The 11425-nt window shown below is 41.1% G+C and overlaps 1 protein-coding gene across 1 annotated transcript in view; it reads left to right on the top strand.

Annotated features, from left to right (window-relative positions):
• Positions 1-6293: 6293 nt before the first annotated feature.
• Positions 6294-11425, top strand: part of LOC104127552 (cytosolic phospholipase A2 epsilon) — a 33167-nt gene continuing 28035 nt past the window's right edge. Inside the window, exons 1-2 of the mRNA XM_035895754.1 lie at positions 6294-6320; positions 6773-6808. Coding sequence (XP_035751647.1) covers positions 6294-6320; positions 6773-6808 — 63 coding nt within the window. The remainder of the gene's footprint in view (positions 6321-6772; positions 6809-11425) is intronic.

The following is an 11425-nucleotide window of genomic DNA, read 5'->3' as shown; positions in this document are numbered from 1 at the left end:
GGTATTTGCAAACAGCAAGGTATTTATTCAGTAACACAGAATGCAGCGCTTGGTGAGCACTGTATATGTGTCTTTATTTTCATCAGTCTTTTCTGATCCCCTTTGCAGTCATCTCATTCACTACACTGGTTTGAGTATAAAAAAAAAAGTGCATCCATCTGTATGCCAGCAGTGTGCCCGCATTACCCTGGGAGCGTGGCATCTTGTGTCTCCCTCTCATGTGCTATGGTCACAAGGTAATGGGCTCTGTCATCCAGTCTTACAGATCTCTGTTTATTAAGCAGGAGATAACATCACATTTTGTTACCTCCAAGACAGTCCTTTTTCTGTGCATCAGGTCAATTAGCAGGAGATAACACTAGCAGGTATTTCCTGTCAAGCTTTGCTGCAATATTTGCTGCAATGTGAATCAAACCAATGAAATCTCCCTTCACAAGAGGAAACTTGGCAGTAACCTTTGCATCTCCTTTTCACGGATCTAAGGTGGTCGAGTCCAACAACTCATTGATTTTTCTCAGTTACTGGTAAATCTTTTTTCATGTCTGTTCTCTTAACCAGAAAGCCAGTTCTTCACCTTTTTTTGCCCTTGGCGAGACATAACATCAGATCATCCTAACCAGTAAGACAGCAGTATCTTTCTGTGAACAAAGAAGAAATGGAAGATGTCACTCTGACAGCTCAGTTGTGTTCATAAGTTTATTTTCAACTAATAATGAAATGGGGTTTTAAAAATGTGATTACTTTTTGGTTTTTTGCTAAGTATCTTTTAAATATTTTAAAGATTTAAAAACTTTTCATTACAGCTCCAGGAAGATGTAACAGAGGCAGTGCAGCTTGTGCCTGGTGTATTCCACCAACTTTTTTTGGTGGTTGCAACACTTGGCACTGGGCCTTCAGCTTTACTCACTCAAGGTGTGGTGATGATGTGTGTTTTTTGGCAGCAGATCCAGAAAATTAGGGTGGCTTAGAACGAGCTGAGGAAAGGGAGTCCATCTGAAGAAAACTGTGCCTGTTGAGCAAGTCACTGAAAAAAATCTTAGGCTGGCCAAATTGTCTAGCTTAGCAGCTTGATACTTTGACTTGAAAGAAGTGTTTGAGTTGGGACCTGGCTCCAAGGATCTAACACTGCATGAGGCTAATGCTTTCCTGGGGCTCATCCAGCTTGGTGGTCTTACCTTGGCAGCTTGTGAGTGTTCTCCGCAATGGACTCAGTTTGGTTTCTTGTCTGGGGAAGGAAAGGCTTCTTTTTCTGCCCTATTAAAACCTGTTCACGTTGTTCGTGTTGCAGCAATACCTCAGAATCCTGCCTGTGATGAGTTGGTGGAAGGCACTGTAAAAGGTCAGGGGAGGAGACGTTTGTTCAAGAGGCTTGCCAGCTATTTATCAAAAAATAACAAAGCAGAGTCTTTTGGTATTACAAGTGCTATTTTTTAAGAAAGGAGCTGAGGCTCAGGGACATATCAGCTGGATTTTTCAAAGCAATTCAGCATTGGCACAATTTCTTTTTTTTTTTTTTTTTTTTTTTTTTTGAAAACACCTGTTTGTGACCTGTCACACAAGCTCTGCTAAATGTAATGGCACAATTAGCTATGAGTCTTTGTAGTCTGTTAGAACTCAAGCATCTCTCAAGCTGACTCGATGAAGGTTACCCCCTTAATTAGCTGGTGACATGAGGTGACTTCTTGATATTCTGAGAATTGGTTCAGATTCAAATTGGCTCTAGATTTCCTTGTAAAGTTCCTGGATTATGTGCCTCACCACATTTACACCAAAGGAATTACTGGCTAATTAGCTGACACAGGCTCATGCCGGTGGTATTCCTCATGCCTGTGGTCTGATGGGATTAGGGAAGAGAAAAAGCTGCTTGAACAGTGTCTCAAGTGCTGAATGAGCCTGGAAAGTTCAGGTGACCTTGGATCTCTCCTGCAAAGGCAGAGAGAGGTGTTGCTGGATGCTCTGATCTACAAAGCACAGGGAGAGGCAGAGACAAAGGTGGTGAGCCACTGCTTTTTGAGGCAAGGGTTGGATTTGAGGTTCTGTTGCAACAAAACTGAAGGCAGATTGTGTATATTGGGAACAGCTGGGCCAATACTTTACTGGTGATTTTTGGATCGCAAAATTGCCCAATTGCTTTGGGTGAGTGAGTAGGAAGAGCAAGATTTTATCTCTCCAAAACTTATCAAAGGCATGTGGTATTGTTTAATCAAATTTCTCAATATTCTTTTGAAGACAGAAGTCATCCTTCATACATGTCATAATCAGAACAGTGCCTTAAGTAAAAATATAACCCACCCATGCTCCCCGCCCCGGTCAGTTCAAGTGATCTCTCTGGTGACTGATTTTTCACCTTTCATTCTCAGCATTTTAAATTCAGATTCAGGGTCTCTCCTGCTTACAAGTGGATGATAATTTTTTCTCTCTAACCTGTGCCCCCTGTCACTTTCTTCAAGAATGCTTTCTCAGGAAGTCCTTTCTGCATCTCGTGTGATGTGATACAAAACACCAAGGATATTGTAGAGTATTGAAGACCTGGTATGTTGAAGGTGTAGTATGTATAAACATGTAAATAAAATGCCAACATATTAATGTGAAAGTTAGTCTTAGGTGGGTGAGGGTTTTTGTTGGTTTGGGTTTTTTGTGTGTGGTTTTTTTTTTTTTTTTTTTTTTTTTTAAATGCCAGTTGCTTTAAATTAGTGGCAGGCCAAAAAGTATCTAGACAAAGCTGAATTTTTCCGAGACAGAAATCTGATACCATGGGGAAGGAAGCGACACCTTTCACCCATGGTAAATCTTCTTGTGTGCAGAGATTATTGAGCTTAGGTCCATTGTGTAACTGGAATTTGACTTGGACTGCTTGCTCTTGTTTGACCACAGAGCCTGAGCAAGAGATGGCACCGTAGAATAAAGAAAAAAAAAAAAAAAAAAAAAAGAAAAAAACCTGAAAGGCTAGAGCCAAGGAAGATCCCCAACTATAGATCTGATGCTATATTTTTTTTATTTGTTAATTTGCTTTATTTGTTAATGCTGAGTATTTCTTTTCTAATGTGGCATCTAGCTATCATGTTGTAACACCTTTAGCATGTTTTTGGATGTTTACCCTTGTAATGTTCGAGGTGTTTAAATGATGACCACTCCCATTGTCATCCCAAAGGTACAAGGATATTTTTCTCTTGCAATAATATGAAATGCTGCATTAGCCACACATTTCTGTAGTCCTGGTTATCAGAAGGTGATAAAATGGTAGATAGGGTAATTGTGGGATACTGGATGCAGCTGTTATTGCTACCTGCACCCTATTGCACTTATGATATTCAGATCATTGTATATCTGTTGGGGAAACTGATGCTTGCAACAGGGTAGTTCAGATTAATTTTGACTGCCTCAGATCAGCAAGATATTCATATTTGCTCCATTTCGCCTTAATTAAGACACAGATACAAAATCATGTGCATGTAAGTGCACGCTACAAAATAGATGGAGAGCAGAGGAAAATTGTATCTTCTTTTTATTATCTTGTTTATTGCTTAGAGCTTTAAGGAGACTGCTGTGTGTTCCCTCATCAGCAACACAGTCTCTCTAGTCTTTAAAAGGCAAAGTAGGAGTGTAAGTAGCCATGTATATGAAGATTACTACCAATTTTAAATTATTTACTCTGGAAATCTGATTGGTAAAAAGAGCCAATATACAGATCTTCAGACTTTGGATAACTTTACCCATTAGTTTACTTATGGTATACTTGATGGTTGTCTTTGAAATTCTCCTTGAATTGTGGAAGAACTAAGGAAAACCACAAAACCTCAACATGATACTTAACTTTTGAAGTAGTAATATTTTTGAAATCATAAACCTAGGGACACATTTCTACCTCTAAACCACCAGTGGGACAAACTACAAAATTATGATTTATTTTGAATCAGATTGTGTAGTCCTTATAGGCACCAGTCAATAAGCCATCAACAGTTAAAATTTTCTCAGTGATGGCAAGGACTTACTGTTATGGGCATTATGACCGTTCAGCACTTGATTCTATTATGAATTTACTGCCTGAATGAAAAACTGTTGAGATTATAATTCTTGATTTGCACACAGCTTTTAAAAATATTATATTCCAAAGCCACCTTGTGTGGCTTGGACAAACGTGGTTAAGGGAAGACAACGTCAGCTACAAAACTTGGTGGTGGTCATGAGCAGGAGAGGAAGAATTATTTAGGAACATGGTTTCAGTATGGCAATGGTGGGATTATTTTGAGAAAGGGAAATCGTAATCTGAATATTAGGAAACCATTCAGCGGGCAAGATGCACTGTCTCTGGATAACATTCTAAAGTGTGAAGTCGTATCTCATTTATGGATCTTAAAAGCAATGTGGGTAAGAGAAAGTAATGTCAGGGAGTCGTGTATTACTTGTGAAACAGCTGGGATGTTATAAATGTATACAGGTATCTATATCTGTTGAGACAAATTGAGGAAGTTGAGCTGGATAACCTACCCTCTTTCCTTCGATAGAGAACATTTTACAGACATCTTCAATGAAAGCAGATTCCCACTTTAAATTTTAATACTGCTTTTTTTTTTTTTTCCCCCGGGAAGCATTCTTCTTTCAAAAGCTGGAAAGACTAGTTTTGTGAGAGTGCAAGTAAGTGATTCTCGGCTGTGACTGCTCCACTTAATTTTTTTTTTCATAAGTATTTAACACAGATATAAAGTAATAAAGACAGAAGTTAAGGGATATATTGTGTCTTTGGGGTAGAGCGGCTCATGTCCATTGGAAATATCTTTTGGTTGTTCCTTCAAGGAACATTTTATATTTATCACCCTTTTTCTTTTGATTCCATATCTATTGAGATATGGAATCTAGGATATGGCTGGACAAAGTGTGACCATGGAGTGAGCAGCAGGCTATTAAATGCTTTAGATGGAAACCACCACATAGTACCTCTGCACATTTTGGATAAGGGTTTCTGAATAGTCATCACATGTGCATCACACAGACATCAACACAGAAGGAAGCTACTTGTGTGTAAGAAGAGGATTTTACTCTAGTGGCATTCTTTGGACAACACCTCCTTTCTTCGTCTGGGCAGATTTGCTTTGATACTGGCCTCCATGGCACAGTGGAGGCCATTTAGGGGGCATCCACTGCAGCTTGCAAGGTTACTTTCTTTACCTGTGTGAAATGAATTATAAATCAATATGAATGAGATTGATGTAAAAATAACCACTTGGATCTTGTGATGCGAGAGTGAATACTAGCCACCTCCAGTCATCAAACAGAGGAGCTGGAGTCTGGTCTAGCATGCTCCAAAATCTACCAGCCTGCACATATGTGCTAATTTAGGGCTACAATAATACACTGCTCTTACAGGCAGTGAGTCACTGCACACCTGAGTAAAGAGGACTTGGGGAGCATTTTGTGCCCCGATGTTTCCCCCAGGGCGCCTGCTGGGCGCGAGCATGTTCCGGATCCCTTTGAAGCAAGCTCAGAGGAGGGGTGAACTGCTGCGCTCCCTGGGCCCACGCAGCAGAGCACAACCCTCTCTCCTGCCTCACCCTTCCGCCCCCAAGTTTCGCCTACTGCTTATAGCTCCTCCCTTCCCTCTCATTACATTTAAAATCAAACTGTGTAAGATTTCTGGATGTGCATTCACTTTTTTTCTGGATACACACTAAATATCCAGGCAAAGAATACTGAGCTCAGTGGCGAGGCCACAGAGCACAGAGATGCTCAGAGTAGCTTCAGGGGAGCATGGGTCCTGCAATTGCTTAGCTGTGGCACTGCAATGGGGTCACTTACCTTGCCGAACTGCGTGCTGCTGCGGGAAGACTGCTAGAGGTATTTGAGTTCATGGTTTGGAAAGAAGCTGTTGCAATGTCTCTCCACTACCCGGCAGTATGGTGGTGGCAGCACAGAGATACTCTGGGAGCTGTGGTTTCATTAGTCACAAGCACTTTTCTGAGGGGTTAGAGCTGTTGCATACATGCAAAACTTTTTCTTAGCAGTAGTATTTTCAAGAAAGCAGTCCCTGGGCAGAAAGGGGCTTTAGTGTGTCCCCCCAACATCACGACAGATGGAAAAGAAATCCCTCTTCGTTCTGCTGACTCGGTTGAGGTGCCCTAATAGGCTGCAGGAAGCAGGGAGGGGACTGCCTAATGACTGGAAATAATAAAGGGGTGGGGCGGGAGAGCCTCATCATAAAATCCCTATTCCTCCACCCCCAAACTGCATGAGGAGTTGCTGCCAGCTGTACGACTCAGTAGCTTTTAACATTGGACTTATATGCAACTGGGGCTGCAATGGGATCAAATTTAAGTTCAAATGAGGTAAGCAAAGAAGCTGATAGCAAGCATAAAGTAGGTAAAATTGTCTGATATTCCAGATAAGTTGATTGCGGAGGAGAACAAGCTGTTTGAAGCGTACAGGCAATCCATGGAAAGCAAGTTTGCTGTTCCATAGATCCTCGTGGTTGTAAGGATGTTTTTCCTAGTCCAGCCTTTTACAGAACCTCATGGCACATCTGCATTTTCAAGCTATGTTTTAGGGCTAACAACGTTACTTATTGTGCTTCTTTAAAAAAAACCCTTCATGTCAAGGAAACAAGAAGCTGGCACAGAGTTGTGATGGGTTTGGTGGTTGGCAAAGCACCTAATGAGTGTTTTTAAGAGCATAGCTCTAAGTATGGCTTTGATGTGAGGTGTTTTTAAATGTCAGCCTGAAATAAGAGTTTAACATGTAGCTTAGTTTTCTTAACTTTGCCTTGTGTTGTTTTTCCTAGACTTTTACGGGCACCTCAGCACCACCGGTGAGAACGGTAGGTAGTAATTAGCTGGCCCTTCATTAAATGCTGTCCAGTGCTGAATGTAGATCACCAGAAACAATGTTAGGAATTCAATGGCTTGGGGGAAAACTGCACTGCAATATTTACTGAACACTGAAAAGCTGAGCTGTGACTTCAATTCTGAATTGAATTGAAAGCCTTGGCTTTCAGTAAACTCTAAACAGTCTGGCCTCTGTTGGTGTCTGATGCTTATGATGCTGTGAGGAGGTGTTGCACTGTATCTGGGCTGGTTTGTACTTCACTTATATTAATTTTTTAATTCTTCCCTTCTTTTGTGTTTCGATTTCTTTGGATGAAACTCCTGCTTGTCTTATATGTAATTTCTTCCTAAGAAGACTCCGTTTAAATGGGTCTTTCAGTTGTTCTTGGTGCTCTAGTATTCCTTGTAGCCTTACTTTGCATGGTAATGACCTGTTGTAGGGCCTGCTATTCTCTGTGTAATGAGATGTTTAAAAACACAGCGTCAGAATGGGTAAAACTGTGGAATAAACGTGTTGTGTTCAGCCTCCTGACAAGCCCAATCTCATCAGCCCAGTAGGAGTGGAAGCAGTGCTTAAACATCTCTGAACGTGAAAAAAGAGCAACAAGGTGTTATGTAAAGGCTGAATTAAGTATGAATTCTTTGCACAGGCAAATGGAAAACTCCCTGGGCAATTAGCAGGTGTTCATGTTAACAGGCATTAGCATAAAGGAAAATATGTCAGATAAGCTGCTACGAGCCGGCGAAGGGAAAAAATGGCAGTGGCAACGGGAGAGGGCTGTCTTCAGACCCTTCCAATGGGTTTGGGGCTGCCAGGGTCAGCTGCAACTGTCTGGGGATCTGTAGTTGGAAAGGCGGGCTCTTGCCCCGGCTTCAGTGATGTGGGGGTTTCCCAGCCTGGTTTGTTTTGGGCTTTGGTTCCACGGCTGGGATTGCAGTGATACAGAGATTCTCCCAAATGGTGGTGAATTTGGTCTGCCTCAGGAAGGTTTGCTGTTGCTGATAGTGTCTGATGCCTGATTGTACCTGAGAGCCACTTGCCTTCTCTGCTCAAGATGAGATGCTGTAGGAAAGCAAAGACTTTGCAGTGTTTCTTCAAAATGTAGCTTTCAGAATGATGTTTAGGCCTCTGCATATAGTCTTGCAACTGTAAGAAAGTATGCTAGGATCATAAAAACTATTACTTTTAGTCCTGTAAACTAAGCCTGTGTTTAGACGATCAAGCTGGGGTTTTTTTATCCTTAGTGATTCTTCTATTGTTAGTAGGTCTCTAGGTGTGAGACCTGTACAGTTCAGTGGCTTTAGATTCTGCTTCTTGTCTTTAGGGTATTTAGGGTGGCAGAACGGACTTGGATATAGTACGTACAATTTAGAGTAGGACCCAGAGCCCCTTCTTACTGCCCTGACTCTTTGAGGCTCACAGAGGCAAAAATCAGGAAGGACCTGATGGTTTTTGGTTTGGTTTTGGTTTTGTGTTTTTTTTTTCCCTATGAAAGTTGGTATTTATGATGATAAATACGTAAGCATAGTATATCAGAGTTGTCTTTTGTTACTCAAGGGCTCAGCTAAGGAAGCCAGATTTGATTATCAGAGTCAGTTTCGGGGCAATCCATGGGATGTGTGTGATGATTGAAATTTGAGTGGCCATTTAAATTAAAGGGAATATGTAAAATATGTGGTGAGAAATGTTGGTAGTGCTCTTAAGCTGACAGGCAAAAAAATAATACTTTTTAGATTACTTAAATTACTATGTCATGTTAAATAATACAGGCTAGTGTGGTCTTGAGAAAAAGCAGTGTTGAACCATGGAAATGCTTGACTTAGTTTCTCTTCTAAGCTTTGGATTTATTCTAACATGCAAGTCCAGCTATGGAGCTACAAATAGGAAGAGAAGAAAAATCACTTGAAAATGGCAGTCTGAAGACCCACAAGATTTACAGAGCTCTTGGAAAGAAACAGGCATTGAGTCACGGCTGCTCCATTTGTTTTTATTCTGGAACAACCCCAGTGACTTCTACTGACTTAATAAGACCCAGCTATGGGATATTTTAAAATGGATGAAATAAATACAAAAAATGTAGTACAAGAAAAAGTGTTTCTTATGCATTTGACCTTGCCTGAGGTGGTAGACATAGTAATGTAATGAAATCCTGCCTGCCCTTGAGGATCCAAAGCTCTTTGAAGTTAAAAGGTGCCACATACCTGACCCAGGTCAGAAGAAGGCAATGATCTGTGTTTTAAAGTCCTGCAACTCTTCCTGACAGGGCTGAGTGTTTTCTTTGTTGGTCTACATAGTTTTTAAAGTCACAGTGAGATTTCTATTCCTTTTTGAAGAGAAAGCTAAATGAAGAGTGCTCTGCTCCAAATAGATCTGACACATTGTTTTACTTCAATAATTGCCTTTTCTCTTGATGTAGCTTGGGAATGGTGTATGTGTTTCACTCCTCAGGAAAAAAAAAAAATCTATAAAAGACTTTTGTACAAGTATAAGCTTGGAATTTTACTGAAACAGAGCCATTTTAGAGCCCAGTTATGTAACTCTTATTCATATGAATGAGCACTTGTGTATGTGAACACTCCCATTGACTTTTCCCTGGACGAGATATGGAAGGATTGCACAAGTGTGCCACAGGATTTAATTGAACTTATATCTGACGTAGGATAGTGTGACCAAGTCCTGCGTTTGCAATCTCATATATTTAAGTAGTTTCAACAGTGATTATTAAAATGCCGGGCTTGTGTTTCCGGTTTGTGAGGTAGCAATCATGTCTCAGACGGAATAAATACAGAAGCTGAAAGTCAAAGTGTGCGTAATAACTGACCTCTGAGGCTTCTGGCGTCAGAATTTACCCAGCCTGTGATATGGTCATCACCACACTAAAGGCAAAGATGTGGAAGTTGTTGCCTATTGCTGGCAGATTATCCAGTTTAATATATGCCCTTCAATAGTTTTTCTGTGTAAGTTGCTGACAGCTAAACTTGACAAAACATTCAGGCACCTAAAAGTGAGGAGCTATAAGGTCTGACTTCCAAGTCACAAATATGGGAATGGACTCCATAACCCAAGGTGAGGCACTGAGGATTGATTTGATAAGTTTGGGGAGTTAGATACCATTCCCATTCGGGTGTATCAGCTGAGCAGGGAGCTGCATAAATAGGAACATCCAGCTAACAGGGCCAGCTGAGCACATGAACACCCTTCTTAGATCCTATCTCTGTGTGCCCCTTAGGGCTGCAGGGAGATACCACTTGAGAGGCACAAAGCAGAGGTCTAGATACTTGTTTTGAAAGAACAGAGCAAAGGTTATTTCTTTAAAATGGTGTCCAGCCTAGTGGTTATAGCACTTCCCTGGGATGGGGAGCTTCTGCTTAAGTTCGTTCTTCTGTATTCGAGGGATGCAAGCCCCATCCTTCCTGGGTAAAGATATACTCCGCCTCTTCTGCCTAAAGGACAAAAACATTTAGGATTTATTGGGTGGAAAAGCAGGGACCAAGCATAAATGTAGCAAATATGTCAGTAGCTGTGGCAAGGACAGGCAAGCCTTGGCTGTTGATCCTTGTGCCTAGGAGTGCTTCTGTGTTTTACCCAGCTCTATTTAACGCATACAGAAAAGAGGTTCTGGCAGTTCAGCTATTATAGTCTGGGCATGATGTCTTGCTTTGGATTGGAGACTGCAATTATTTCTCCCCTCCCTTCCCCCTCCAAAGGAACTAGTCTTTTTCTTTCAACGTATGTCTGTCCAATTTCTCCTCTGCAGTCAAGTTTGGGATAACGGAGCAGGTAGAGGTGTGATATACGCTTTGAGACAGCTGAAATGTCCTACAACTGACAATTCAAGTGCTTGCAAACTGTGCCCTGGGCTAGAACCCTGACAGGTTAAGATAATGCAGAACAAATGTGGCCTTATCAGTGACTGCTCTGACCCTCCTGCTGCTGCTGTCTCACTGGCCTTCAACTCTGCATCTTCAGGCCCCTTACTGACCCGAAAGGAAGTGCAAGAGGATGTGCTGGGGATTACCCAGGCTGTTTCTTGGGGGCTGTTCTTCATCTCTGCTGCATTTTCAGAGATGCTGAGGTTTTCATTGGTGAGGACAAGGACCTGTTTCGTTACATTGTGTTGGTGTCCAATGTCACGTCATGGTCCCAGTTGCTTAAAGCTTTGTCGAAGCATTGTGAAAAGCTTCAGGATAAACCTTGTGCTACAGCTGGAAGGACAATGGTAAAATGTATAGCATGTATGAAGCAAGTAGTAACAAGGTACAATTTATTAGTTAACATTAGTATGTCATTTTTATTTTTGCTGCTTATGATTAATACAGGCGCTTCAGATGTAAAGTAATAAACCCGATATGTTTGTGTTAGGACACTGTATTGACTTTGCTAGGGTATAGTATGTCTATGAATGTAGGAGGGAGAGGGTTTATGGGTAGAGTTAATACCTGTTCTTACAAACTGATATAGATATTAAAATTAGACTAGTTTTTGGGCACAGAACACCTGTTTCTGTTCTAAAACAGAATCAGTAGCCTCAAAGCCAAGCACGAATTTTTAAGCAAGTGTTGAAAGAAATAATATCTGTACATTGCTTTTAAAAAGAACAATGTGGAGA

This window comes from Egretta garzetta, unplaced genomic scaffold, assembly GCF_000687185.1.
Source record: "Egretta garzetta isolate BGI_Z169 unplaced genomic scaffold, ASM68718v1 scaffold526, whole genome shotgun sequence".
In the NCBI taxonomy this organism is placed as follows: Eukaryota; Metazoa; Chordata; class Aves; order Pelecaniformes; family Ardeidae; genus Egretta; species Egretta garzetta.
Note: the sequence above shows the minus strand (reverse complement) of the source record. Positions and strands in the feature narration are given on the sequence as shown.